General features: G+C 36.6%; 2 protein-coding genes across 7 annotated transcripts in view; one reads left to right on the forward strand and one right to left on the reverse strand.

Moving 5' to 3' along the window:
- Nucleotides 1-12,572, reverse strand: part of Ldd (lipid droplet defective) — a 36,665-nt gene extending 24,093 nt beyond the window's left edge. For 4 of the 6 annotated variants that reach the window (XM_071785721.1, XM_071785725.1, XM_071785722.1 and 1 more), the window contains exons 1-16: nt 6,142-6,172; nt 5,152-5,243; nt 4,853-5,076; nt 4,618-4,760; nt 4,406-4,536; nt 3,861-4,246; nt 3,429-3,743; nt 3,109-3,364; nt 2,786-2,983; nt 2,493-2,707; nt 1,998-2,208; nt 1,514-1,887; nt 1,083-1,371; nt 788-982; nt 383-600; nt 70-254 (exon numbers count right to left, since the gene is read on the reverse strand). In XM_071785721.1, coding sequence (XP_071641822.1) covers nt 70-254; nt 383-600; nt 788-982; nt 1,083-1,371; nt 1,514-1,887; nt 1,998-2,208; nt 2,493-2,707; nt 2,786-2,983; nt 3,109-3,364; nt 3,429-3,743; nt 3,861-4,246; nt 4,406-4,536; nt 4,618-4,760; nt 4,853-5,076; nt 5,152-5,243; nt 6,142-6,157 — 3,448 coding nt within the window. In that variant the 5' untranslated portion in view covers nt 6,158-6,172. Of the gene's footprint in view, nt 1-69; nt 255-382; nt 601-787; nt 983-1,082; nt 1,372-1,513; nt 1,888-1,997; nt 2,209-2,492; nt 2,708-2,785; nt 2,984-3,108; nt 3,365-3,428; nt 3,744-3,860; nt 4,247-4,405; nt 4,537-4,617; nt 4,761-4,852; nt 5,077-5,151; nt 5,244-6,141; nt 6,173-6,550; nt 6,704-12,081 lie in introns of those variants that run through there. The other 2 variants (XM_071785724.1, XM_071785723.1) reach the window with 2 other exon arrangements.
- An 8,109-nt stretch (nt 12,573-20,681) lies between these two features.
- Vermilion (Tryptophan 2,3-dioxygenase vermilion) lies at nt 20,682-27,191 on the forward strand. The gene is made up of 7 exons (XM_071785767.1): nt 20,682-20,974; nt 21,461-21,630; nt 22,340-22,548; nt 23,922-24,275; nt 24,679-24,928; nt 25,764-25,857; nt 26,521-27,191. The coding sequence occupies exons 1-7, from the start codon at nt 20,949-20,951 to the stop codon at nt 26,687-26,689; spliced, it is 1,272 nt and encodes a 423-aa protein (XP_071641868.1). The 5' UTR covers nt 20,682-20,948; the 3' UTR covers nt 26,690-27,191.
- Nucleotides 27,192-27,262: the final 71 nt, after the last annotated feature.

Genomic DNA, 27,262 nt, shown 5'->3' on the forward strand with positions numbered 1-27,262 from the left:
ATCAATTGTCGAAGAGTCACAAGCGTTAATATTTCTACAATAATTATTATTATTCAAAAATCCATTTACCGTTTTTCAATATACCGCTCACGACACGTGCGGTTTTGTGAATAACGTTAGAAGCATATTTCAAAAAGATAAGAACGCGATCAGTAACGTTGACCGATGGTTTCCAAACTTTACTTGCAGAAAGGTCACTCCCGAAAGGTGCGATTGCCTTGTCGATCTCTAGGTCGATATGATCCAAGGTATTTCTGAAATAAAAAATAAGGAAATAAAAAGGTATCTCGTATGCTTCTCTACTGACTGTATTAAAAGTTTAAAGTTACAATATTTTTATTACGCTAATCGTTCATTAAGTAATATAAAATATGAGTTTTACCTCCAATCATTTTGCATGCTTGGAAATCTTTCCTCCATAATGCTGTCTGATTCTGTCACGAGTGTCGTTATGTATTTCTCCAATTTCGGTTCTTCCGCCAAAACAACATCTTTAGCGTCATTTATCAAATCGCTGAACTTTGTTACTAATCGTCGAAATTTTGTGTAGCCCAGAGTCCAGTTGAATGGCGGTAAATCTACATTTTCATCATGCTCGAACTAAAAATTAATAAACATGTGTTCAATGTGACTATTCCCACATAATTCGTAACTCAAAAGGTTTATGTTACTTTCTATTATTTTTTTTAAATATTTTGTAATACATTTTAATCGGCAGTAAAAGCTGTTTCTTTGTGATAAAGGAATAGATAAATTAATAAATTAATTAAATAGAGTATAAACTCACAATTTTTCGAACCCTCATTATTACCGGTTGCTCTCTCCACTCCTTGATAAATAGAGTTGGGTTGCAAGCGATCCTTTCAATCTCTCTAACGACTTCCCGACTTCCGTTTCTTAGTTCTAATGCAGCGCCAACGCTTTCGTTTATGATGCAGGGCCACATTACTTCACGTTCTTTGTAATCGTCAATAGCCGATATCTAATGACAAAGGGCATTTATCACGATATATCTCGCAGAGTGGAGCAATTGTGGTTGCTCAAAATTAATGAAACAAATAAATTTGGAAAATGTCACTTACAAGAGGCACCGGCCTCAGAGTTATCATGTCGACTATATCGAGAATGACCGGGGATAAATTTCTTAGGAACGTGCCGACAAGTATCTCGGTCTGCGGCATCTCCTGCAAAACGTCGGAGAGCCTCGCCACGTGGCCGCGATTCTGGATCTGATCCACGATCTTCTCGATATTGTCGAAAATCACCGAGGTCACCCACGCGAGCCCGTAAATATTCTTCCAACTTTTCTTGGTCTGTATTCCGAACAACGGACTCTCCATCACGTTAAAGACCTTGCAGATTAAACCTACGCTGCAGACATATGTAATGTGTTACTGATCATTTTCATATATTGCGATCAAATCCCATGGCATTATACGAGCGACAATGAATTTGCAAAAGATAGCACAAGATTTGTGCGTGCGAATTGAAGCGCATTGAACATATTTCTTACCTGATCTCCCACGCATCTTTCGTCGTTACGTTCGTCGTCCACGAAATCTTAAAGTTCTCCCTCAATTCCTCCAATTTCTTCAAATCGTAATGCTGATCCTCCTGCTGCACCAGGGTATCGACGTATTGGTAAATCTCGATTGTCTTTTCGTTGAAGGCCGTCCAATTAAATTCCCTCAGCCCGTAAGTGGCTTCCTCGATTTCGATGTTGGTCACGTTCAATTCCAGATTCCTTTGCACAATTTTGGATAGATAGCACGTCAATTCCTTCAGAATCGTGCTATTCGATTCCTTAGGAAAATTCAGCAAATTCGGCGGATTCAATTCCGTGCAGTACGTACGCGTGAAATTGGAATACTCCAGGATCTGCAAGGCCTGTTTCAACGAAAATCGCATTGAGATTTAAAATCGGAATATAATTAAACGGAATATACAATCGATTATATTATACAAAATCTGAGAAATAAGACAAGATTGAACTCGACCTTTTCTTTATCCGTGATGGTAAGGTAAAACGATTCGATTAACTCAGCTTCGTGTCGGCGTACTTCCCCGATCCAGCTGGTAGGATTATTTCGTAGATCTTGCAAAATTACTTCAGCTATCATATCCATATTTTCCAGATCCGGTTTGACGGACATGTACGATAAACTGCGAATACCCAGCATCTTCGCTATGCTCAGGTGAATTCCCAGGCTAAATAAACATAAAAGACAAATTAGTGCAAATTAGAATATTTCGTAGTTTATGAGTAAAAACAATAAATTGATTGTGAGATACTGGATGCACAAATTAAATCACTTTTTATTCAGAAATAATTGTGTACGAAAATATAATTAATATAAGCGCTAAATAAACGAGTGAATTGAAGAACATCTGCTTATAGGTATTGTTTAATACATTCACAGCTTTAATCTAAACAAGTACATAAATAAAATTCATATTGCTTGTATCTGCTGATTTGTTCTTTTTCTACTCACACATCTAATCTTCCTTGATGTTGCATCTCGTTGAAAGTTTTTTTCCATTCATCAGTGATTTCAAAAATGCCCCAATTTAAGTACTTTACTTTTCGCGCGTTCAGATAAGCCACGAATCCTTTAACATTTCTCACAACGGATGTTAAGTTTGAATTCTCAACCCTGACTACTTGTTTGAATGCCATAGTGACCATGGTCGATAAAGTATTTGTCACCTGAAAAATGTAAATTCCTTTAATTATAAAATTAAAACTCAAGTTATTATTTTATCGTTAATCAATCGTTGTACATACGATTTTCCCAAACTTCTCGAATTCAAAACTGTCATAAACGTCGGCAATAAATTTCTTTCCGTCATCGCCGCAGATTAATTCGTTTATTTCTTTGGATTTGTCTTGAAACTCAACATAATTCTCGAATATCTCTTTCATTGTGCCTTCTTGGCAAAACACTTCTTCGACTTTTCTTTTTTTAACATCATTTACGAGACGCTATAAGAAAAGTTTAGAAAAGCATAATTTTATTAGCTTAATTTAATGATAATCACAATGAAATAAATGTTTAAAGTAAAGTATAATAAGAATATGACACATATCATGTAATAAATATAACAAACCTCCACAAAATCTAATCGGGAGAAGGACCGAATAACCGTTTTGTACACAGTAGGTTGGAAATTTGTCAATATCTTTTGAACTAAATTCTGATGTCTTTTAGAGATCTCGTATAATCTTCTCAAAGTTTCTTCGTGAATGACAGCAACATGATGGATCATTTGCACGATATTATCCATCAATGATACAATGTATGTAACTGAATTTACTATATTATCGGAGAAGAAGCTTCTGAGACCATCGAAAACTTCAGCGGCTCTAGGAATTAAAAATTAAGTAATATTACAGTTGAATATTAGCCTTAAAAAAAAAAGATACTTACAATTCAAAACCATCCACGTGGCGATCCAGTAGTTTATTAGTGAGCTTGATACCATCCTGCATGATCTGAAAAGACAGATCTAATATCTGCGTGATATTTTCATAATTATCCGGATTCGAGGAGATAGCCGATATCGCCCCGCGCAACCGATCCATCACGCTGAAGAAATCATCCGTGGAATTGACTTCGCGGTTTTTGACAACTTCTTTCACCATCTTCAAGAGTCTGTTTATTTTTAAAAATCCGCTTCGAGCGACCGGCCAATCTCGTTCGTATGCAAATACGGGATCGAGAACCACGAGGGCTTTATTGATGCTGAAATTAGAACGTCACGTTCATATTTTTCGAGATATTTTGATATAACTTCGTGAAATTTAATTGGAAACTTGAAGAAATAGGTTTGTGGGGACGAAACATCGCAAACAGACTTACAAATCCAGATCAATTTCCTTGAAGTTTACATTTTGAAAGACCAAGATTATTTTTGGCAGCCATTCACGGATCCTCAAGTACTCCGGTATGTACTTCTTGGATGTTTTCAAATCGAGGATGGTCTCCGTCGCCCGTTTCAGATCCTGGAAGAAATTGTAATCGCGAAACTTCGCCATCGCGCGGTCGACCATCTCCAGTAAACCAGTAAAGTCCAGGTGTTTCGAAAGATTCTCCAAAATATCGGGGATTGCTAGCGGGTCGATGTTGCAAAGGACATTCGAGATCTCCGCGAAATCCTCCTCTTTGGGTAGAATCAAATACTTCTTCAGGCTTTCCGGCGAGCAAATGACGCCGTCGATGTTAGACGAACCGAAAGTTTCAATTAACTGTGGATAAAAATTGATAAAACTAATTTTTTTTTTGCGCTGCAGAAATAAGCTTAAGGAAACAGATGTACCGCTAATGTTTATGCAAGATTAGAAGAAATTACTAGAGGTATCGTTATAATTAGTGGCATATCTGTTTAAACGAATGTGATTACTTACGTATATTAATTTTACGGATGACTCGAACAAACCGTCAATCAAGCCCTCCCTTGCTCCCGGCATATGAGATCTGAGTAAGTTCTTAATTTCTTCGTGATTGTTGAACAAGTCGCCCAAACGGATTCCTCTATCTATCCGACACATTCAGATATTTAATTATCGAATTCAATATCACAAAGTTAAATTTCAACTTGTTTGCCGTATAATCGTACCAAAAAGCGCCTTGATTTCCGGCTTGGTGAGTATTTGTGCCATTGACTTCAACAACTGGATACTCTGCGGCAGTGTTTCCACAGCGGAGATAATCGTCTTGTTATTGACCATCGGTTGCAGTTCCACGATTAAAGGACCTAAACTAATATTGCAAAGAGAAAGAAAAAGAGAATGAACTATGCTTTTCTGGATTTTAATGGATTAGGTATATATAGCCGTTGCGTAAAAACTAACGTGGCGTTTTTGTACGACGGCACCTCCTCGTATTCCGATAACGGATCGCAGGGACTTCCGACGCTGCATATGTAACTCTGCACGAAAGGCAGAAGCCCGTCTTGTGGCATCGACCTCGCGTGAAACTGACACGTCGGATGATACTCCGGCTCGACATTGTCGCGCACCGTGTAGAGAATCATGAAAACCACTACTGGCCAGAAAAAAATGAGGGCCAGAATTCCCTGAAATTATTTCGTATGATTTAGATGTACTTGATGAAGCAGAAAACAAACATTTCGTTAAATCGACAAACTTACTGGTTGTCGCTTCCGAATGATGTAGTTCTTCCAAAGAAGAAGCCCGAGCTGATCGATCTTCATTTTTAATGGAGAACGGCCGATATTTAGCGCTGCAAATTATTTCGAGGGGTATTTAATGGACTAAACAAGCTGATTGCAATTAAATGTAAAATGAATGAAAAAATGACTTGATTTTAAAATTTTATCCTGAAAAAAGTGAATAATTAACCTTTAATAAAATATCTTTCTCTCTTATCCATTTCTGCAAAATTCTTTACATGTACAATCGTCTTGCTCACGCGATTTCACGGATTTCACGGATCTATTCATAGTTGGAATTTATCTATTTATATTTGGAATCTATCTTGATGACCTTGTAACTACTGCCTATTATGTACGAGGCATCGATTATGTAAATAAAGTTGAAGAAATAATAATATATTCGGTTATTTCAGAGTTCATTGATTATTCGGTTTATTGATTATTCGAAACTTTAGAGAGAAAGGTAATTAAAAAATAATAGATAAAATAATATAAACAATATTTATATAATAACAAGCGATAAATAATAATCTGAATATAATTAAGTATCTCAATACTCAGAAAAATCGATATCCGGATAATTGAACGCTATATAATAAAATATTATCGCTATTTAACAAATACATCCAATTATTTGCATATTACAAATTGAGACATTTTTTATGCAATCCAAGCGTTACGTTAAAAAAAGTTATGTAGAGTCGCAAAAATTCCTGACGATAGCCGACAGGCGTTTACGACCCAAGCGAGATCTCGCTTGTAAAACTGCACCGAAAACCTCGCGCGATACAATGGAAAGTTTCGCGAGTTCGCGTGCAGCCACGCCGTATACTTTTGCCGTCTTAAGAGTGCTCGAAATGTGTGGAATCCACTTGAACCGAGTGCACTTGGAAAAATGCTGTCGGTGAATGGTGACCTATCAGAAAATTTTATCGCCGCATGAAGAAACAGCTGAAAATTTCTCACCGTTGCAGAGTTGCATTCAACGTCTTACGTATCCATTACTAAGCAGCGCAATCATGCGAGTAGCACCGGCGAATCCACTTTCATTGGGAATTCAGGCTCGGGGAGATACGCGAGATAAATAGCACTCCGAAATTCCCCCGTCGCGCAAAGGGTACGGAGTGAGAGATCGGACTGACAGCCGATTAAAATTAAATGTCCGTGCAACGTCCGCACAAATATATTTTATGTTCCAATATTCACATTGCGAAACGAAATCTATTGTTTACGCGTACTTTATCCTCTTATCGTGACGTTATCGCGCGGTACTAGTTTATTTATACTATTATACATATATGTACATTTATGTACATATATGTAGATACATATTTTACATTTTAAATTTTTGCGAAAACAAAAATTCTATATTTACTGCTATTTTTCTGCTCAGACTGCCTCAGTTGCCTGCGAATGTCCCATCGACACTGCCGCTTAGTTCCACTCCGGGAAGAATCCGATATTTCAATAAGACCCGTGAATTGTCTATTGTCCTTTCGCCGGAGATCCGCTCTGCCGGTCGTCCTATCTAACACACGACCCGAACTCGACTAGTTCTATTTGCCAAATTTTGAATACACGGCCGTTGAATTTCACGGTCTCGTGCGAATCTCTCGGAAAGGGTCCGCGTTCCACGAAGGGTCCGTTTTAATTATCCCCCAATAAACAATTATTTTATCTTGAGAAGATTGCGCGAAGCAATTGCAAAGATTAGCATCTACGTACTGTAACGTGCGTTCGCGTCATTTAATCAGCTGAAGTTCAAACCTGTTATGTTAATTCGAAGAAAATAACGTTACAAAAAAAGTGTCAGTTACAAAAAAAGTGCCACAGAAGCAGTGCCTCGCGGAAGTGGGGGGATAAAATTTATGATTAATCTACCGATATCGAAAATGGAATGTTTACATTTTACTGCGAGATTCAACGCAAATACACATGCATATATACATGAGCAGCGTGACTAATTTGCGTGTCTGTCGATGCAGCTGCAGCCGGAAGTGCGTATACTGTTCTGTCGCGTGCTGCACTGGACGACAGGATGCATTACAGAGATATGGAGTAGTGAACCGAGCGGCGGTTCTCGTGCAAGGATAAAATGCGTATCAGAAATAAATATCCTGTCTGCATCAATCTTTTTCCGGGGAGAAATTACAAATGCAGAGCAACGTGTGCGCAAAGACCAGAAGAAATACGAGAACATTTATTTCTGGTTATTAGTCGCAACTAATTTCAGTCTATAAACGAATCCGTTGTAAAATTATTAGAATATATATGTATAATGTATATATTAGTAATAATATAGAACGTTTCAAATGAGTTTGCGTTGCAAACAGAAATTATATTAGGCAAAAAAAAACATTAACACAAATATTCTTTCTCTTTCACGAAGGTTTCTTACTGCATAATTATGCAAAAAGAATCGAACAGTCACAATAATTTGGCTCAATTTACAGAAATTGCGACGAAATTACGTATCACGGCAGACGAAGGCAATTAAATCCAATGCCGCGTTTTATCAAGAAGAATTTTTGTCAATAGCTCCTTCTTTCTTAATCGCGTGACCTCCAAATTAATCAGCATTCGCAGTCGCGTACACGACGACCAGTCATTCGTATACGATTACATGAGTCCCTCATGAGATAACGAAGATCCGTAGTAATTATTGATTTGCTAATCCCGTGGAGGAATATGTCATTAACGTAATCGCAGAGACGGATGCGGCTGCACTTACAAAGAACTACATGGCTGTAATACGATTGGCGGTGCACAAAAGTACAAGCGTGCGCCGTCTTAAATATTCTGCAATGCAGTCTGCATCCAGTGCAAATGCATGATGGTACCCAGGCAATTGTAATACAATCAGTAAGGAAATCATTCCTTGGAAGAAATAAAAAGGAAGCATATTACTATTCTATCTAGAGTATCTAAAATCATTTTTCGATAGAATTATTATTCAATCAATTAAAAAAATGACTTATTCCTTATTTCATACTTGTTCTTTTACGAGAAATCGCCTTTTTTAAAGATTGTAGCACGATTTATTCAACACTTTGTATATTATATGTGAGTAAATAATATTTTACTGCTAACGAAGCACAAACGTACAGGAAGGACACTTCCCGATGAGGCTCGAGATAGTATCGTCGAAAGTTTAGCAAATATATAATTAATCAGGCGAAACCCATGTACTACAATATTATTTATACGCCTTCTCTAAAACACAGTGTTCCTCATATGGCGTCCTTTGTCACATAAAATCTCACAAAAGCGAAAAGATGCAGCCTAATAACGCAATTCTAATGCAGCGGCACATACAGCTCCTACAAAATTCGATTCAGCTCATAAAAACGTATTACGTTATACTCAGCCACGTTTCTTCTTTAAATGAACAATTACATAAGCGACCGGAACAAAACTGTGATTTTTTACAAATCGAGATGATAATGACGCTAATAGAAATTAATTTGCATAGTTTTTGTCGGGTATAATTATCGCGAAATACGACTTCTTTTGGATTTCATTCAGTGACCATGAATCACGAGTCGGTTATTGCCGTTTATATCGTCGAGGCGCGAGCGAACTTCTGGTTCTGCGGAAAATCGTGCAAAAAAGAGGCATTCCGGTCCGCGCCCAGAGCTTCGTTTATTAACACTCCGCGAACAACGCGCACTTTCACTGGTTCCGTGCGGTGTACAGTTATGCGATTACGGTCGCGGTTACGGCGCCCGAATAAACTCGAATCATTTCGTAACAATCGCCGCGTTCGACACATGTAGACTTAATGATACCTTTTTTTATGCGCATTTGAAGAAAAACACCGCGTTGTAAATCAAAGCGCCCGCCTGTCCTGCCGACGGCGATTAAAGTTCATCACTTCTATACAGCGCAATGGAAACAATTAAACGCGGAGAAGTCATTAATCGTGACCTTTTTCAATATATCAATGGCTTAACAAAAAATAATGATCTATTATGCGACAGCCTGTCAAATAATCGACTAGTAGTAACGAGACTTTGTCACGAAGCTATAAAAACGAGACAGTGTCGGCGCAACCGCAATCAATCAAATTATAAATTAATAAATCTAAATGTAAATGTAAATTCTTCTGTCAAATTGAATCAATACACGCGATTGCAACAATGAGTTCCATCAAGCGTGCGTCACCTTCTCACGTTTCCAAATCGACATACATATAGTAGGACTACGCGATCGCCACACGAAAGCCTTCAAAAAGTGTCCGGTAGAATTGACCTCTACCAGTAACTATCTCTTTTCTTCGGCCGATGAGTCACCGGTCATATTTTTCTGTACCTGAGCGCAGTCCATGCTATATGTCGATCCGTTTCCAGGTGAAAATCCGCGATCCGATTTATTAATATGTGCGGCGCGGCCTGTAGTCCGAATATGCGAGTGTCGTTGGCACGTAATTATTACACGCGGCAGTGACCGTTGTTGCGACAACGAGATAACGCAACTGCAAGACAGTGTAACGTAAGTTTCATTTACACAAATATTCTTTCATGCAGTTACAGATAGTTTGCATCAGGATCCATTGATACATTGAAGTAATAAATATTATTGATTAATATATTAATTATATTAATACCGCGCTTTTAAAATTAAATGTGAATGCATTTAAAGACGATGTTTATAGAAACGATGCCCAACTCCTTTTCCCCTCAAGTCTCAAGATGTCAAATTGATTCGAGGAATAATTCAATTCAATCTTGCTAAACTGGTATTCATTTCAATCTTGCCGAACTGTTGTCTTGCGCAAGTGTCTTGTGCACATAAGTCTCCGTCTACTTTTAAGTTTCCACACAAGATCTCGAAGTCAAGCAGGGTTCAAAGTTCAAGGCCACCGACGTCAAGTATCGAGGGACAATCGTGACTAAGCAGACTAATCTCCTTCTGCTGTCGAGCGATTAATTCTTACGAGACAGTCCTCGTCGAGGTGAGAAATTACCGAATGAACCTTCTCAAAAAATCTGTGTTTACAAAACGCAAGGTTAACAGGAGCATATATACATATTGGAATCGAGCATATAAATACAACTTTCGTGTCGTAACATTATGTAAACCAGATTTGTGAATATATTACGATCGTAGTACGTAATCAGTGGGTATATATATATTGAGCGGTATTAACACGTTTTTTTAAATAAATGTCAAATGTGTTTCATCGAGACGTGCGAAAAGGATATAAAATCGGAAGCATATAATGCGAAATAAAACTGCTAAAAGCCGTCATTTGGAGATTTGCCGACATCTGCATTAAACGTCAAAATTTATATATTTATACCGACAGGTTATATGTGATTAAGTAATCAACGTGACGTCGTCATGCCTTCAGCTTGCACGCATTAAAAAGTAGCGAGCATGTGCAATAAATTCTCTATTTTCTTTCCTACTCCGTTAGTCTTTATCGATCTTGGACATTGACATTTTGCGCGTTAATTAAACAATAGAATATTATGTCTATTGTGTCATACAAGTGAGATCGCAAATGAAGTAGATGCGAGGAGGAGGAGGAGAAGTGATTTAAAGTACTAAACCGCAGTTTTTCCGCTTAAACATCACCACATTATTTCACGAGGGGCAGAAATAAGTTCACGGTCGCTAATAAAGTTACATAAAATATGAAATACCCGAGGCGTTTGATATACAAATAAAACACTTTTTAAATAACATCTCTCGAATAAAGAGACAGATTACGTTCGAGAAACAAGTAAAAAGTGAAGAATATACGAGTGGATTTCTTACGAGCATATATTCCAGCGGAACGAGGATCATGAATCGGACTTGTCGGATGGAAGAGTTATTAGACAAAGTCCGATACAGGTCGACCGGAGTCCGCGTCTCCGCGCGAACGCGATGACAATTAATCTAGAAGAACGATCGGGCTGTAAGGTGGGGAGAGAAAAAGAAATCGTTCATCGAGTGTCGTTGATTGCCCTCGCAATACCATCTGCGTTTGACATATGTGAACACGGCGTACACATATGCGTCGCGTGTGAATGGCAAAAGTCTTTGCAACGAAGAAGTTCAGGGTCGCGTGCGATCGCACGAAGTAACCACGAAGAGGAAGAAATGCATCCTCGCTTTTCTCGGAAACGTCGTGCGATCGTTTCGCCGGCAGCGACAGTGGCAGCTGGTCGAGCAAGTTTCCCGGCCGTCTCTCGGCGAGGATCCTCGGAGGAGGAGCGCAATACTGGAGAAGAATCCTTTCGCTATGAACGATGCTCGTTCGCGTTTTTCCGCGAGAACACGATGCCTACGATGGGAATTTTTAGTTCAACGAACACTGTGCAACGTGTTCTTTAAAGTAGCATTCGGAAGCAAAGTACAAATTGTTAGCAGCGGATTATGCAAGATTAGACGAGATGATTTTTTTTGCGAGGACGCTAATTGCTCACGTGACTCACTGCTCGATGAATATCTAAGTAATATTTCTACGTACATATACTTTAGAAATCTTAAGGCCATAATAATTGATCGTACCGCTGTTTAGTAGCGCGTTATGTGAGATATTCTTCAAAGATAGCAATTATCTCTATTTTAATTTTCCTGCAACTAACGATAACAATAGTTGCAAAACAATAGTTTGAAATAGTAAAAATCCTCCGCTACTGTCTACGATTGCTGTCAACTTTTGTCAACTTTATAATCAATATTACCGAGCAGCAATTCATGCCTGTAATTATATTTATATCAACGATTAATGTGTAGCAATAAAAAGAAACGCTGTGTAATTGTCGGGTAAAAAATTAATTCCATGCATAAGATAATGGCCTCTTCAGGAACGACAATTTCAATAACTTTACATGCCACAAAGCTGTGAATTTCCGCATTTCTCTCTCTTTTTCTCTTAAACGCGACAAAGAAATATATACGTTATATACTTACAGCCTTGAAACGACTGATCACCTTGCCTCCACGTTCTGTTAAAGTCTATAAGGAGCTAAAATAAACAACGGCGTATATGATTTATCCTTATTGGACCGCGCGATCGATCAGATTGCATAAATCACGGACAATTGGTCGCGTAGCACAGATCACGATCAACGATCCCCGCGGAGTTCGGCAACCCTTTCGGAGCACATCGCGGACTCGCGCGCGCTCGCGCGCGCACACACACCCCGAATAATGGAGAACTGGACTGGAGAACAATTCGCTTCGCGGCGGGATGCACCGTAGATGCACCGGCGAATTGCCCGTTGCGGTCAGCGCGCAAAACTCACACGGATCCACGAACGAAAGCGAACTTGTCCCGGCTTGTTTTCTTGTTTCGCGTTTTTCCCACAGCTACTCTCCTCTCTCGGCGGCGGCGGCGGCGGCTGCGGCCGGCGGAGATGATGACCGACGTTCATGCACACTTGAACGACGGCCGGGGGACGACTGTTACCACTACCGTGATCCACGACCACGTGGACCTTCGGAGTCCCACACACCATCTCGTCTGCCGCGTGTGTGCGTGCTTTGTATATAAGACGAGTACGAGCGAACCCGTGAGCGAGCGTGCGAACGCCTGATCGTGAATCGTTCTTTGATCCATCGATTGAGTCCGCGCGAAGCAGTCAGAGAAGATGTTAGAGACAATAAAATGGAAGAAGAAGATTCGATTCCCTCATCACATTAACCGATAATTAAAAATGCATCTCGAAATGTTCTTTTTTTTCTAATCACAGCAAAAAAAATTGACTGATTTGATTGATAACCAATGATACCTCTTAGCCTGAGAATTTTTTATTTTTCATAATTGCGAAAATCTGATTAATCTAAATAGTAGATGCGTAATAATTATTTCGTTGATTATATGTTGATGAATACATAAAGATATTCTTTAGGCCACTGATTACAAAAAACCAGTCGAATCTTAATGACATACATGCGGAAATTTATCTAATCTCGGTAATAACATAATTATTTCGAAGAGGAGAAAAACGAATGGATATCGTCGTGATTTTCCGAACACACGTATCTCGGTACGTGCGCGGAATCGTGCGAGAAATCGCAAATCCTCGTGAGAAAAATGGCGAATTCTACATTCCGATCTCGTATGGAGTACCCCCACAACGACATTATTCTCAATATCAAATTTATCTCGTTTAATCTATAAGTACATCGGAGTATCCGCAGCGCAATAAATCGAATGAATTAGCGGCATGTTTTTAAAAGTGTACCGCAGCGTGTATATACGGCTTGTTAAACCTAATTGGTTCAACGATCAAATTTCGAAGAAATATTTGGCTCCAAAAGCGATAACGCGATCTATTTATCAAACAATCGTGAAGGCCAACTGCGGGATCAATCAACTGACCTTTTGATTGCTCGAAGACTATATGGTAATAGCGATTTCCACAATGACGACGGTGCGGCCATTCGATGATGATTTAGCATTTAAACCGACGACTTATCGATTTAATATTAAAATGAAACTGCAGAAAAGACGCGAGATGTAATAAAATGACATTACACGTCTGTCTTTTGGAAATTTTTGTTGTCAGAAGGCAAAGCGCTCTCATGAATAATTAATTAAATCGTCAGAATAAAGTTGAATTAATTACAGTAATTATATGCATAATACGTGATATGCATTATACGGAAATCTCATTGCGGCATAATATGATCGTTTGAAGGCTCACCGATTTTACGTCATTTTGTATAGTTCCTATTATACAAACATGCGCATTGTTAATTAAATCACCATTTTGAAGAAATATTTTTCATCGAAGTTATTATAAGCATGATAAATATATAGATAGATAAATCATTTAGATTTTTTCGTGACAATAACACAATACACTTTCTTTTTATTTTCTCGTTTTTACAATTTCAAGAATAATTATTTTACGTTGCCTGCGCAGAAGTGGTATATGTTATTGTCACAGGATGCTCGTTATCGGTGCAGTTCCGCTGCACCATGTACTTATTACCCTCGAAGACAAAAGAAAAGCGCGCAAAAAGAAGGACTTTTTAAATTCAAGGTACGTAACTCCCGATGTAATTAATCAATGACATCGGCGAGAAATAAAAATGCGGCATTTAATGAAAGATTTTCTTTAAAGTCTATACGTACTTCACCTTTAGATTTCTGCTGAAAAATTACATCTCTTGAAGTCGTTTTGCATACGCACTTTTTATGATTAAATTTCCGTCATTACCGTTTGTACGTCATTGTAAAGTAATCCACGAAACTTGAAAATGTTCGCAATAAATTTGATATATCCTCGGTCTCTTTAATGAGAGAGCCTCCCATTAAATGGAACGTTATCTTTGAAAAATTGCCAGGAAGTTTTTTGCTCTCTATGAAAATTGTCAAATTATTATAACCAGTATGGTTCTGGGAGATATAAAGTTTTTATATTACTTTTAGAGCTGAGAGAGAAATGTTGGGCCGCGGCGCATAACGCATGAGTAGATAGAGAACGCCGACTACCTGTGGCTGAATGAGGAAAAGAATAGAAAAGGAGAGGGGATCCCCCGCTCTTTTTTAGGGTACATCTAAAAATAGGGCTGGCGTATTGGAAAAAAAGTGGGCAAAAAGGCGGAAACCCGTCTGGCGAGAGCGAATCCGGATCGGACATCGCATTCCACCTGGTGGAAATTGAGAAATTGAAAATGATAAGATTTCTCTCGATCACTCGCATTCGCGAAGATCACGTATTCACGTGCGCGCGTACGTGCGCGTGTTACATAATAACCAATAATTGTTTACGTGTAAATTGGCGTAACGTTAATTATGGCACCATTAGGCAGCACAGCAAACATAATTTACTAGATGATCAAGGTACCATTTATCGTGTCGCAATAGCGGCCGCGAGAGGGATGTAACGTTTGCGGTGCAACGCGAAAACGCACTGCATGTGAATAAATGATAATTTTATAAATCGTTGACGAGTCGATGATAATCTGGCTCCCTTATAGAAATTTAATACTGTAAGTGATTTTTTAGCTAGTAATTAATCACTTAAAAACACTATTAAAAGCACTGTTAATAGTGCTTTTAATAGTGCTTTTAAATGATTAATCACTAGCCAAAAAATCACTTACAGTATTAAATTTGTATAAGGGCTATCAGAAGAGAATGGGACGTGTCAAAGAAATTTCAAATTTCACGAGAGACCCACGTTTGTGAAACTCTTTTATTTTCATAAGAATATGTAATTTTGTAAATTTTTTATATTAACTTACATAGAGCCGCTTTACAGTAAAATATCTGCTTCTGAATTAATTTATTCGCATTATAATATTCGACATAATTCTCATTATAATATGAATTCATAATTAAAATAATTATGTAGCAAACGGAAATTGAAACCGTCATGAAAAAGACATTATTTACATATCAGTAATTAAAAATAGATTTTGCTTTTATGTAATAAAGTAATAACAAATAATATATAACAAATTGATTGCTGTAAATACCGATATGATGTTGTCTTATACAACCTCATATTATATTACAGCTGTTATTGAATATCTGGATATTATTAAATTAATTAGCTTCCTACTTCTCTGCATAATTTACAAAATAGAAAAAAAAAGAGAAATAGCATAGATAAACTCGATATTTGTCTTGATATAATAACACTATATGTTTTTACGTATATAATGTGTTATTATCGAGTACCGGCATTCGATAATGATATTACGTCTATAAAGCTGCAGAAGTTCTTCTTACATTCCATCCTTGTATAAAAAATAGAAACGGAAAACCTACGCGAGGTGTTTCACGGAGATGCACCTCGACAATTGTTATATACAGACAATAGTCATTTATTTGCTCGAAATATTACGCGGCACCACCCCAGATCTTCCCATAAGCGTTCGCACGCACGCGGTCACCGAGGAGTTACCCAGGATAAGACGAATATAGTCGCGGTGAATGGTATCTCATTAGCCGACTTCTCACGTGCTTCCGCGATGGCGTCAGATGTTCCGCGTGTTGCACCGATCGCGGATCGGTCGCAGCCCGCGTGTGTTGCGATGTGTCTGCTTGATGATATCAAGTTGATATATTACGGCGCGAGTATTATTCCTTCGCGAGCGACCGATTTTATTAAATTTCCCGACAATCTGTCAAGCGAGCCACGCCGGGTTCGCCCGCCTCGACACAATCTCTGCGATATCCCGTCCTCGGGAGACTGCAGCCACTTCGCTCGGACGAGGGCGCGAGAAGTTACGACGAGGAAGAAGAGACACCCAAGGAGAACGGTTACCCAATAAATATTCCAGGACGCGCATTAGATATCCGAATGTCTTGCGATATTCAGATTTATGGATATTTGTTATTGCTGCCGTACTTCAAGTTCCCCAAGTCCCGTAACGGGGAGTTTCCTGCCGAAGCTAAACCGGGCACCGGAACGGGAGTTTTGTCGTGAGACAGATCAATAGGGCTGCAGGGATACGCGATAGCGGGCATCGATTGTTCGCGCTTGGCCGATTACGTAGCGCAATTGGGAACGGAAATACGATCGCGCGCGACAAAATTCGCTCGAAATAAATACACGGCACGCGACCGGGAAACGCGACGGTCGTATATTGAGCGCCGCGGCTTGAACGATAGGTAACTCCCCCGATCCGTTGTGAAATGTTTTTTCCGGCCGCAATTTAGCGGACACTCCACGTTGGCAATTAGATACTTCCAAGATGACTAACGTCGGAGGCATTGCATAAATCCGTAATCCGCGACTCCGGCGCGGCATTTCGTTCTTCCGTTCCCCACAGAACGGCATCCCTAAGTCGCGTTACACGCGCGATTTATCCCACTCTCTCCTTCTCGAAATAGTCTTCTATTCGCTCGGAGGATGATGGAACACTGATGATGGAAAGAACGGAGCTATGAGCGATTCATACAATGAACGATCGTGAAAAGTGGGTTATCGTAATCGTGAGAAAAAAAGGAGAGACGAAATAGGAGAGAAGTATGCGAAATCGAGCGACTTCTTTTTCCCTCGACTCTTAGCTTAATTCTTAAAACGGAGTGTATGCGATTCAATGAACTGGCTCGACCTTTCAAACACTAACGAAACTACGAGCAAATAATCAGGCGGCGCATTATCTTCATTTTATGTCGTTGCACCCGATTGCGAGAGAACGAGCTCTCTTTCCACGGAAATTCCGTAGATTGCGCGAGTATAGCCGCTTGGAAAAAGAATTGACTGAATATACTTGGTGGACGTACTAACGCTGCAGAATACATCTCGCTATCTCAAGCCTGGAATCGTAATTAAACCTCTAGCACGCGCTTCCGTCTTGATATATTCTTCTTCGCACACACTGTACAAGCTTAGTTTTTGCATCAGCTATCAAAAGCCAATCTTACATTACTTTACCATCTCTCTTACTTAATTATATAATCGAGAAGTTATATCGCTTCTTAAGTACCGTCTACACTTGTCGCACGAATATTTACGTTCATTTTTGCGCAGCTGTTGTTTAAAGTGTGTCATTGTTTTTTTGTGCCCGTTAGGAAATTGTTACACGCGACGAACAGATCTCCGCCGTCTTCTTCTCGAGAGAAAACGTAATAACGAGCGCTAAACAGAAAAACCGGGATAAAATACGAGGTATTACATTGTGTTAATTACGGCCGAGATCAACTACCGGATACTGCGAACGCAAAAAAGTAAATAAAAATGGAAAAATTTAAATAAATGAATAAAATGCATAGAAATGATGTAGCGTGAAATCGATTATTTGATAATTACGATATCGTTCTGGATACTGTCCTTGGATATTAATCTGAAACTGGAATAATTAAATTTATCGTGGTAATTAAGTAGCACGTATCCCTCTGCTCGGATATCCGCGCGTGTCGGCTCGCTCACAATCTTGCGCTTTGCGCGATACAGAATGTAATCTAACGACCCGCGATCATTAAGCGAAATATCAGAAATTAGCGGTAAACGCGTCCGATGAACATATCCTTCGTGCACACTCCTGGTAATTATATCAAAACACTTCTCGATGGTACACAATTACGTAAACGAGCGTCGTACGTCATTGAAGATATTATCGAACAGAGCTTCCGGCCCCGGAATAAGTGATACGCATGCAGTGACATGTAGAATCATTGAAGATCTCCAAGTAATTTGCAACCGCCGTACCTATTAAGGAGACACCGTCTGCAAAACAAGATGGTAGATCGGGGAGATACTTAAATATAAATGCAACTATCGGCGCACGACTGCAATGCGACATGTTGATCGGACTGTTGAAATCTTGCAATAAATCTTGAAATAAATATACAGTTACATCTTTCTAGCATAAAACTTATTCGCAAAGTATATATATTTTTCCAGGGAATGCTATTCACCGTTAAAAATATTTTCTTCAATGTGTGCATTTTATCTGCATGTATTACATTTCGTTCTTTTTTCTGTCAAATCTTCCGCGATTCAAGTACATTTGAATACAGAAATTTCACGCAAAATTGTTAAATATATAGATTTTTAAAAATTCTTCGCTTTATTCGAGATTAGTCTATCGTATGTTTGGAATAGAAAATTAGATAGCTACCTTTCTTAGAATTTCGTAATGTAGAGCATCTTCACTTACGTGTACTATATGTCAGCCCGATAGATCACGTGGTCGAAAAATAGATGAAAAGGAGCAATGTTCTGAGAGAAGCAAAGAAAATGATAATCAGTGATGCGGAGTTATCAATACTTCCGGGAAACTGCGTGTCCGGTCAACGATTAAATGTCACGAACGGATTTTATTGCTATCCAGGATCGTCGCGGCCATTATAATTATTATATAACTATATTATAATTTATATAATTATATAATTATATAATTATATAATAATTATATTATATATTAATAAACTTTATTTATCTCGGCATTGTTTGTTATTATTCGGCTGCAATTCTATAACGTAATTTTCCATTACGTGATTGCAAGCATAATTCTTAAAGTAATTTTTATCTGATAATCTAAAAATTATTAGAGAGAGAGAGAGAGACAGAGAGAGAGAGAGAGAGAGAGAGAGAGAGAGAGAGAGAGAGAGATTTTAGCCTGTATATTTCATCGACTGTTAGTTGTATTTTATATTTATTATTTATAATAATTATTATAAATAAAAAATGAATGCAAAGTTGCGTTATTGCGTTTAATTTAATTAATAATGAAAATACCGAGAGAATTTCTTCATATATCTTATATCTTTTTCTTCTTACACGTTTGGAATATTTCCATTTTTAATAATCTAACTGCTCTAAACCAATAAAGCGTACACGACGCGACATCTGCCATTTGAGAGAAGAGTCAGGATAGACAAAAAGAAATTCGCGGTAGACAGTATTGCAGAATTTTGTAATAAATCGTTCAATGGATAACAGTTTGACGTTATTACTGACAGCGATAGACTTACCTGTGATAAATTACTGCTTAAATTAAGAATCGATTTGCGCGCGTTTGATTGTTCACTTTTAAAACAATCTTTTGTTTGCAAGCCGATAATATTTAATTGAATTTTTGTAATAACATTCTGAACAAAATATGCTAATATTATTAAAATTAAGATTTTAGCATAAAAATTTTGAAAATAAAAATTTGAAACTACATAAGGACTGTTAAAAAGGATATCGAAAATTGTCTTGTTATATTTTTATTTTAATATTTGTAAATAATGTTTAAAACTTTCCAGTCTGATATTTTTTTCTACATAATCTATAATTTTATGTATATAAAATATGTATAATGATAATTTTATGTACATACATTATATGTACATGCAATTATCTATGTATACATATATATAGATATATGAATGGGTAAAAGGATATTTAAAACCTTTTGTATTATTTCATTTTCGTATTATTATCTTAAAATGTTCATAAACTATGTTTAAAAATATGTCTTCTGGCATTTTTCGCACACGATAATGTACATTTTATGTATGTATATACACAATGTATATACGTATATGTATAATGTATATATACAATTATCTAAAAAGTTACTAGTTCTGTATTTAAACTATACGTTTAAATTGGTGTACTTTTTATTTGCCATTAAAAATGCTATCCGTTATATATTATTCACTATATATTCAGAATTATTAAATATAATAACTATATAATACATTAAACTGTTCATACATATCCATAAAAAATATCCAAAAAATATGTAATTTAATCAAGTGTAATAATTAATAACAACAATTTACATTGATATAACTTGTGGAAAAACGTACAAAGTAATTCTCGTTTATTTAATAATATTCATATACTTAAACTGAAATAATGAAATTTATATAATAAAATTCTTTTCGTTATTATTTGCAGGGCCGCGCTTGTTAAAAATGGGAATGTCTTCGTATATAAAGATAATTAAAGGTGTCTTTAACTCCAATAATCCGTTTTGAAGAACTAAATATTAACTTAACGTTCAACAATTTGTCTATTACAAAATAATTATCATTATCGCAAGAGCGTTCCGCTCTGAAGTTCTTTCAATAACAATACTGTCATTACAGAGATAAATTCTAAAGGTCGAATCGAGCGTTAGTCGAGCGGCATCCACCTCTTCGACAACGTGTGTTGCGTGTGGTCTCTCGTACATGCAAATGCGGTTCTCGACAATTTTAAGGAATCTCAATCGGATATTCCAAGTAAATTGTAACCTGTTACCTACATTAAAAGAGAATTCGAGAAATTACTCCATTCACTAAAACGAAGAGAAGAAATATCGATTTCGTGTGAAATCTCAAAGTGTTACTTTATCTACTTTCTTATATCAACGTGAGGAAACACATTTGAGGAATGTCTTGCCCAGTGAGCAGTATTGAGTAAGTAATTTTTTACGTTTTTAATTTTTAATACTTTTAGATACATAAAGACAAAGACACATCTCCATGATTATTATTTATCACAGAAAATTACAGATTACGATAGCGAATATTTTAGTGTGTGAAAAAAGCACGGTTATACTTTGAACTTTTCTGTAATTCCTTAACTTTATTTTGCCTTTCGATGTAAAAGAAAAAAAACGCGATTCGGTCGTTTTAAAACATAGGTACTCTCTAAAATAAAAGCTCTATTTCAGAACAAACATCAAATAAATTCAAATCCAGTATTTTCACATAATTTTGAAAAGTCTATATTTTTAAACTAATTATGATAAAGTTATGACGAAAGCGCGCGTTTTATGACACATTCGTCAAAACAGATTACATTAAGCTTATCATCATTCGACTTTATCACGTTGTAACCGGTCATGCGTCTCTTTCATTTGAAATGTCATCACGTAAAAATCAATGGCGTATCTGTTGAAGAGAGGATAATCGAAACGATCAGGCACAGCGAGACGAGTTCAGGCAAGGACCGGCGTTGAACTATAGCGAATATCTGTGTTTAGACAAGGTCTTATCTGCGCAAAGGCTTCTCAGCGCCGAATACGGCAATGCAGTTCACGACGAGCATCTTTTTATTGTCACTCATCAAGGTATCTTACTAAATATTAACGTTAATTTTATACATAGTCTGGCAATTGAATTTTTTTCTATGCCACAACAAAAGCACTGAAAAAAGCAGCAAAATATCTTTATTTATTTCTTCATTACGTTCTATATAAATTTTGTTTCAATAGCGCGAAAGCTCAGTGATTTAATAAATGGTCTCTTTCCAATATTTTAAATAATGTTTTAAAGAAAAAGAAAATAGAAAATGTCAGTTTGTTCCTTAAAGTAAATGGAAAACATAAAAATATAAGAAAGTTATAAAAATAAAGTATATAATTTTAAAATTGTTTTGCAACTTTTTAAATAATAATTTGATTAATAGCATACAGTGACTTATGAAACTGATCAAATATATTACAATAATTCTGTAAATGTATTACACAATTAATCTACGATTAACTGATTTAAAAAAGACAACTGCTGAAATTTCTCAATATTGACATACAAACAAATATCTATGATGTTACACGACAGATACTTTTGTTGACGAATTTTTAAAAGAAATTCCTAACAATGTCGAAACTGTTGGGACGACGAGAAAAGCGAGCTTCCTATAAACACGCAATTCGTAAATAGAATTTCATCGTACATATTCATTATAGCTCTTATATTTTGATAATTATTTTATTAATTATGAGTTAGGTATTTATTGCAACTTTTATATTATTCTAATTTGCATCGCAATTGTTGCAGCGTACGAGCTTTGGTTCAAGCAAATTATTTTCGAGCTCGACTCCGTTAGGGCACTCTTCAGCTCCGAATCCAACAATTGCAATGCATCCAACGGGTCTTCTAACGATCATTCGGCCGCCACCCGGGGCAATGGAATTTCTCACGTTTTGAACGAGTCGAAAACCCTGGATATTCTCAAACGATTGAATCGCATTGTGCTTATTCTGAAGGTACGTTCGACGTATCTACGTAAAGGCGATTCTTTCAAGAAAGATTCTTATATATACGAAATGCGGATTTTATGTGATGTCGTCTAATAATAGAATATAATTATAAAGCGACACGCTGAGTAAATGTCAGGACAGAAATCCGCTTATTTAACAATAATGGCGATGGTGATGCAAGGTGAACGGCCCTTAATTACAAGCCGATTAGTTCGCCACAGTCTGCGTGTCCCTTTAATCAAATTTTTCTGTCTCGCCAGACAAAGCTGTTTCTTTTACATCCTCTTACATGTGTCGAAAACATCGAACGTAACACCCCGCGCTACAGCTGTATTAATATATGCTTTGATATCTTTGTGTAACTTGCTTCTTTACGATAAACTAGATCGAACATTTCGTAACGATCGGCGTATCAAGTGCGTGACGCGCGCGACGATTTTTCTTTCCCGATTTAGGCACGATGTGATAAATAAGACAGACTGTGGGAACCACACTCAATCCTGCGGGGGCTCAGTAAGATAATATTTCTAGACGATATGCGATACCGGGCGCTTGTGCGTGCATTAAAGGGAGAACGGAGAAGAGTTACGTTAGGTAACAAACCCGTTACTCTATTTCAATACCGCAGAAGGTGCGGTCGGTACCTTTCTTTATTTTGATTCAATAAAACGTCTCCGTCTCTCCGTGATACTGTATTCTCGATACGCACGAGCACGTAATATCGAGTGTCTCGAAATAGAATTACAAGCGAGTAACACGCGCGAGCAACTTGTCTTCAATAATTGAATTTGTCTTTGGTATACAATACCGCTCGGAAGATATGTAAAATGTGACATCTAATCTATGCAATATACACGAATGAATTAAAATTCACAAATTGCGAGATAATGTCAAATTTTTGTCAAGAAAAATCATTCTTACGTCCTCTAAAAAGTATAGTTAAAGCTATACTTGTTTCCAGATACACCTTGCAACGCATTGTAATAACGTATTATGTCGTTCACGCACCCTTTGCTTGCACCGGCACCCATAGAAATGCGAATGTAGCCACGCTGACAATCGATGAGGACATTTCAAGATGTTCTTTCATAGTTACGAGATTTGTAATCACGCATTTTACGAAATTTATCTTTTGCTTTTTCTTATTAAAATGAAAATTATTAATTTAATTCTTTTATTTAAATTGTCAATTCTCATTTAATTTAAAATGCAATCGAGCTAACATGATAGAAAGCATAATATAAAAACAACAGTATTGTGTACATTTAACAATGTAATATATCTTTGCACAATTTGGTCGTGTCAGTTCCTTTTTTTTTTGTTTAAACAAACTGACAAAATGCCGAAAATTATTTACAAATGTATATCACGATCTTCAGTTATTGGTGGACCAAGTGACGATTCTGGAAACAATGATACCATTGGATTTCATGGCGTTTAGAGACTTATTGTGTCCGGCCTCGGGTTTCCAATCGCTGCAATTCCGTCTACTGGAGAACAAACTGGGCGTGACACGAGAACTCAGGATCAAATCTAATTACCTAAAGATCTTCGGGAGAGATCCTAAAGCTATCGAGGCGATCAAGCGATCTGAGGAGGAGCCCAGTCTCAGTACTCTGGTTCAGAGCTGGTTGAGCAGAACACCAGGGCTAGAGACACACGACTTCGATTTCTGGGGAAAGTACAAGCGATCGGTGGAGAAGATGTTGGCCGAGCAAAAACAAACTGTAAATGTAAGTATGCTCGAGGCCACTAATCTTAACTCATAATATTGTAAAGATAACTAAGTTATATTCGTATCTCTTCAACAACTTCAGCGATGAGCTCTCTCTCTCTCTCTCTCTCTCTCTCTCTCTCTCTCTCTATTTCTCTCTAGAAAAATGTGAAATAATGACAACACAATTAAAAAATAAGAACTTAGCTTTCTAAATATATATATTATAATAAACATTTACTAGGAAAAATTTAAAGCTTGATTATGAAGATAATTAACATTAAAGATCAAGTTTGCAAAGTTTAAAGTTACAAAAAACAGAAGCGTAAAGAAATCCGTTTAAATATACGCAACATTATTTTCTTTGTTTATTTTTGAATTTTGAAACAATTTGCTATTCAAACAATTTATCAAATTTTCAGACAATATCAGAAGAATGCGCCAAAAATTATCATTTGACCAATGTGCGCTCGCGGAAAGCACTTTTCGACAGCATCTTCAAAGAGTCGCTTCATAATGGTCTCGTGTCACGGGGGGAACGCAGATTTTCACACACTGCTCTTCAGGGAGCAATAATGATCACCCTGTATCGAGATGAAGCACGATTCAGCCAGCCGCATCAAATCCTCACGGCGTTAATGGACATCGACTCTCTAATCACAAAATGGAGGTGTAAGAAAAATCATTATTAATATCTTGTTATTTATATACGTTTACATTTTACTAAAATTTAACAATTTCTGTTCAATTTTCTTACAATATTCACGAGAACAAATACAATATTTTTAAAATTTTCTTATAACGTGTGCATTCACATACAAATGCACATAATTATTATTATATATCAATTATATTATATACGTACATACATATTATACATGAGGAAGTACCCAAAAGTTTCTGGAATTATTTTTTAAAAAATATCTTAAGTGTGCTTTACAGGTCTGAAACTTTAATCCCCTCTCCATATGTGACAACAATTTTATAAAATAGCAACTTAAAGGAAGCCGTTTTGCTGACATTAACAAGATTCAACAAGAATCGCTGGCACCCCTTAACCGCGCGTATTCCGAAAGAAGAATTTAGACATTGTTTCCTGAAGTGAGAGAGGCGCTGGGATTGTTGCATTAAGTCACATGGAAAGTATTTCGAAGGGGTTTGATGTTTCAGACCTGTAAGTACACTTTAAATATTAAAAAAAATAATTTCGGAAACTTTTGGGAACTCCCTCGTACGTACATAATTATTACTTATCAGTCTTAAATTATTTATAATTGCTGCCTATAAAATGCGCGTATGCGTCCAACGTAATCTTATATAGCTGTTTACACAATCGTTAGAATGTTTCTCTTATTGTTCACTGATAGCTATCTATACATAATTATTATTATCAGTTTAATTTAATTTAGAGTTAATTTATTTATAATTACTATGTGAAAGGCGCGTGTGCATCATATTGTAATCTGATTTGTTTATACAACCATTAGAATGTTCTTTTACTTTTCAGATAACCATGTTATCATGGTACAAAGAATGATCGGATCTCAACAATTAGGCACTGGTGGCTCCTCCGGCTATCAATATTTGAAGTCCACATTAAGGTACTTATCTGCTTCAATTAATGGCAAAAATTAATTGAAATTATTAACACAAAATTATCCATTTTATTATTAATTAAGGCTTCTGGGCTCTTTCCCGACATCTCATGAGATGTGACGTCAGAAGCGAGAAATGTTGAGAATTGACACGTTGAGAATTTTTGCGTAGTATTTCCAAATAAAAAGATATTTGCTTAAAATAACACTACAGATCACTTCAGCACACTTCGAAAACACTCCGAGTTGAAGTTAAGTCTATACGCCTTTTCTTTGACAGTTAATAAACAGCCGTAAAACGAACGACCCAGGAGCCTTAATTGAAATTATTAATTAATACGAAATAATTTATTTACGGAAAATATATGTCAGTGGCAGCGGAAATAATAACACGAATAACATTTCTTATTTATCGCGAGCACAAGCATCATTAGCACAAATTATCATTGTAATGTCATAAGTCATTAAGATACATATCGTTTTTTTGTCGATAATTTTAACTGAAGTCATCATTTAAATTTTAAATAACTGTTGTCAATTATTATCATTCAATACGTTACGTCAGAAATTCATCGCGTTTCATAAAACGGCAAATACTTTATCGATTAGTTTTTGCAAATGCAAATGTTTTAATAAAAAATTTCGCTTGTTTTATGTCTTGGCGAATAGCGATAGATACAAAGTTTTTCTGGACTTGTTCAACCTATCGACCTTCCTGATACCACGTCATATGATTCCGCCGTTGACGAAGCAAATGAAAAAGAAGTTATCAATCGCCTTGTACGACTGCAACTCGGACGATCAAGATGAATTGGCGGACTCTCTAGAAAGCTCGTAAATTAGCACATCACACAGCAAAGTTCATAAAACTCTAATAAGTTTTACTTCTTTAATGTAGTCAGTGTGTATTATAAATTCACTCTGATATAATTAGATATTAATTAGATATTACAGTTAGACGAGTGCTCTTTTTAAGATTTTTTTAGCGTTGGAACTATATATTTCTAAAACCAGCACGCATAATTCTCATTAATTTACGATAGCGTTAAGATTAGAAACAAAAATTTCAAATGTTTGAAAATTATTTTATTTATTAATTATTAAAATTAATAAAATTACTAATTACTAATTAGTAAATATAGATTAGACAGAATAATCCAAAGAAAAATTAAGGTCTCGTTTGTTTATAGTGTCAATCATAATATAAAAAGCTCACATAGCTGTGTATAACTTTTAACGATTGTAGATATCACTGTTTCACTTTCTGAAAGATCTTTTTCTCTTAGATCGTCTTTTATTAAGGTGATCGTATTTTGGTAGACTTTTGACATAACATATGGTATGGAAAACATATAATTAACGCTATACTTAATCAAATGTTTCATTAGGTAAGACACAATTTTTTCTAACA

This window comes from Temnothorax longispinosus, chromosome 8 (assembly GCF_030848805.1).
Source record: "Temnothorax longispinosus isolate EJ_2023e chromosome 8, Tlon_JGU_v1, whole genome shotgun sequence".
NCBI classification, from domain to species: Eukaryota; Metazoa; Arthropoda; class Insecta; order Hymenoptera; family Formicidae; genus Temnothorax; species Temnothorax longispinosus.

Coding starts and splice junctions, on each gene's coding strand:
- Vermilion (XM_071785767.1), top strand. CDS start 20,949: ATGTCTTGCCCAGTGAGCAGTATTGA. Junction 20,975..21,460: donor TGCCCAGTGAGCAGTATTGA/GTAAGTAATTTT, acceptor TATCTGTTGAAG/AGAGGATAATCGAAACGATC. Junction 22,549..23,921: donor GCATTGTGCTTATTCTGAAG/GTACGTTCGACG, acceptor CACGATCTTCAG/TTATTGGTGGACCAAGTGAC.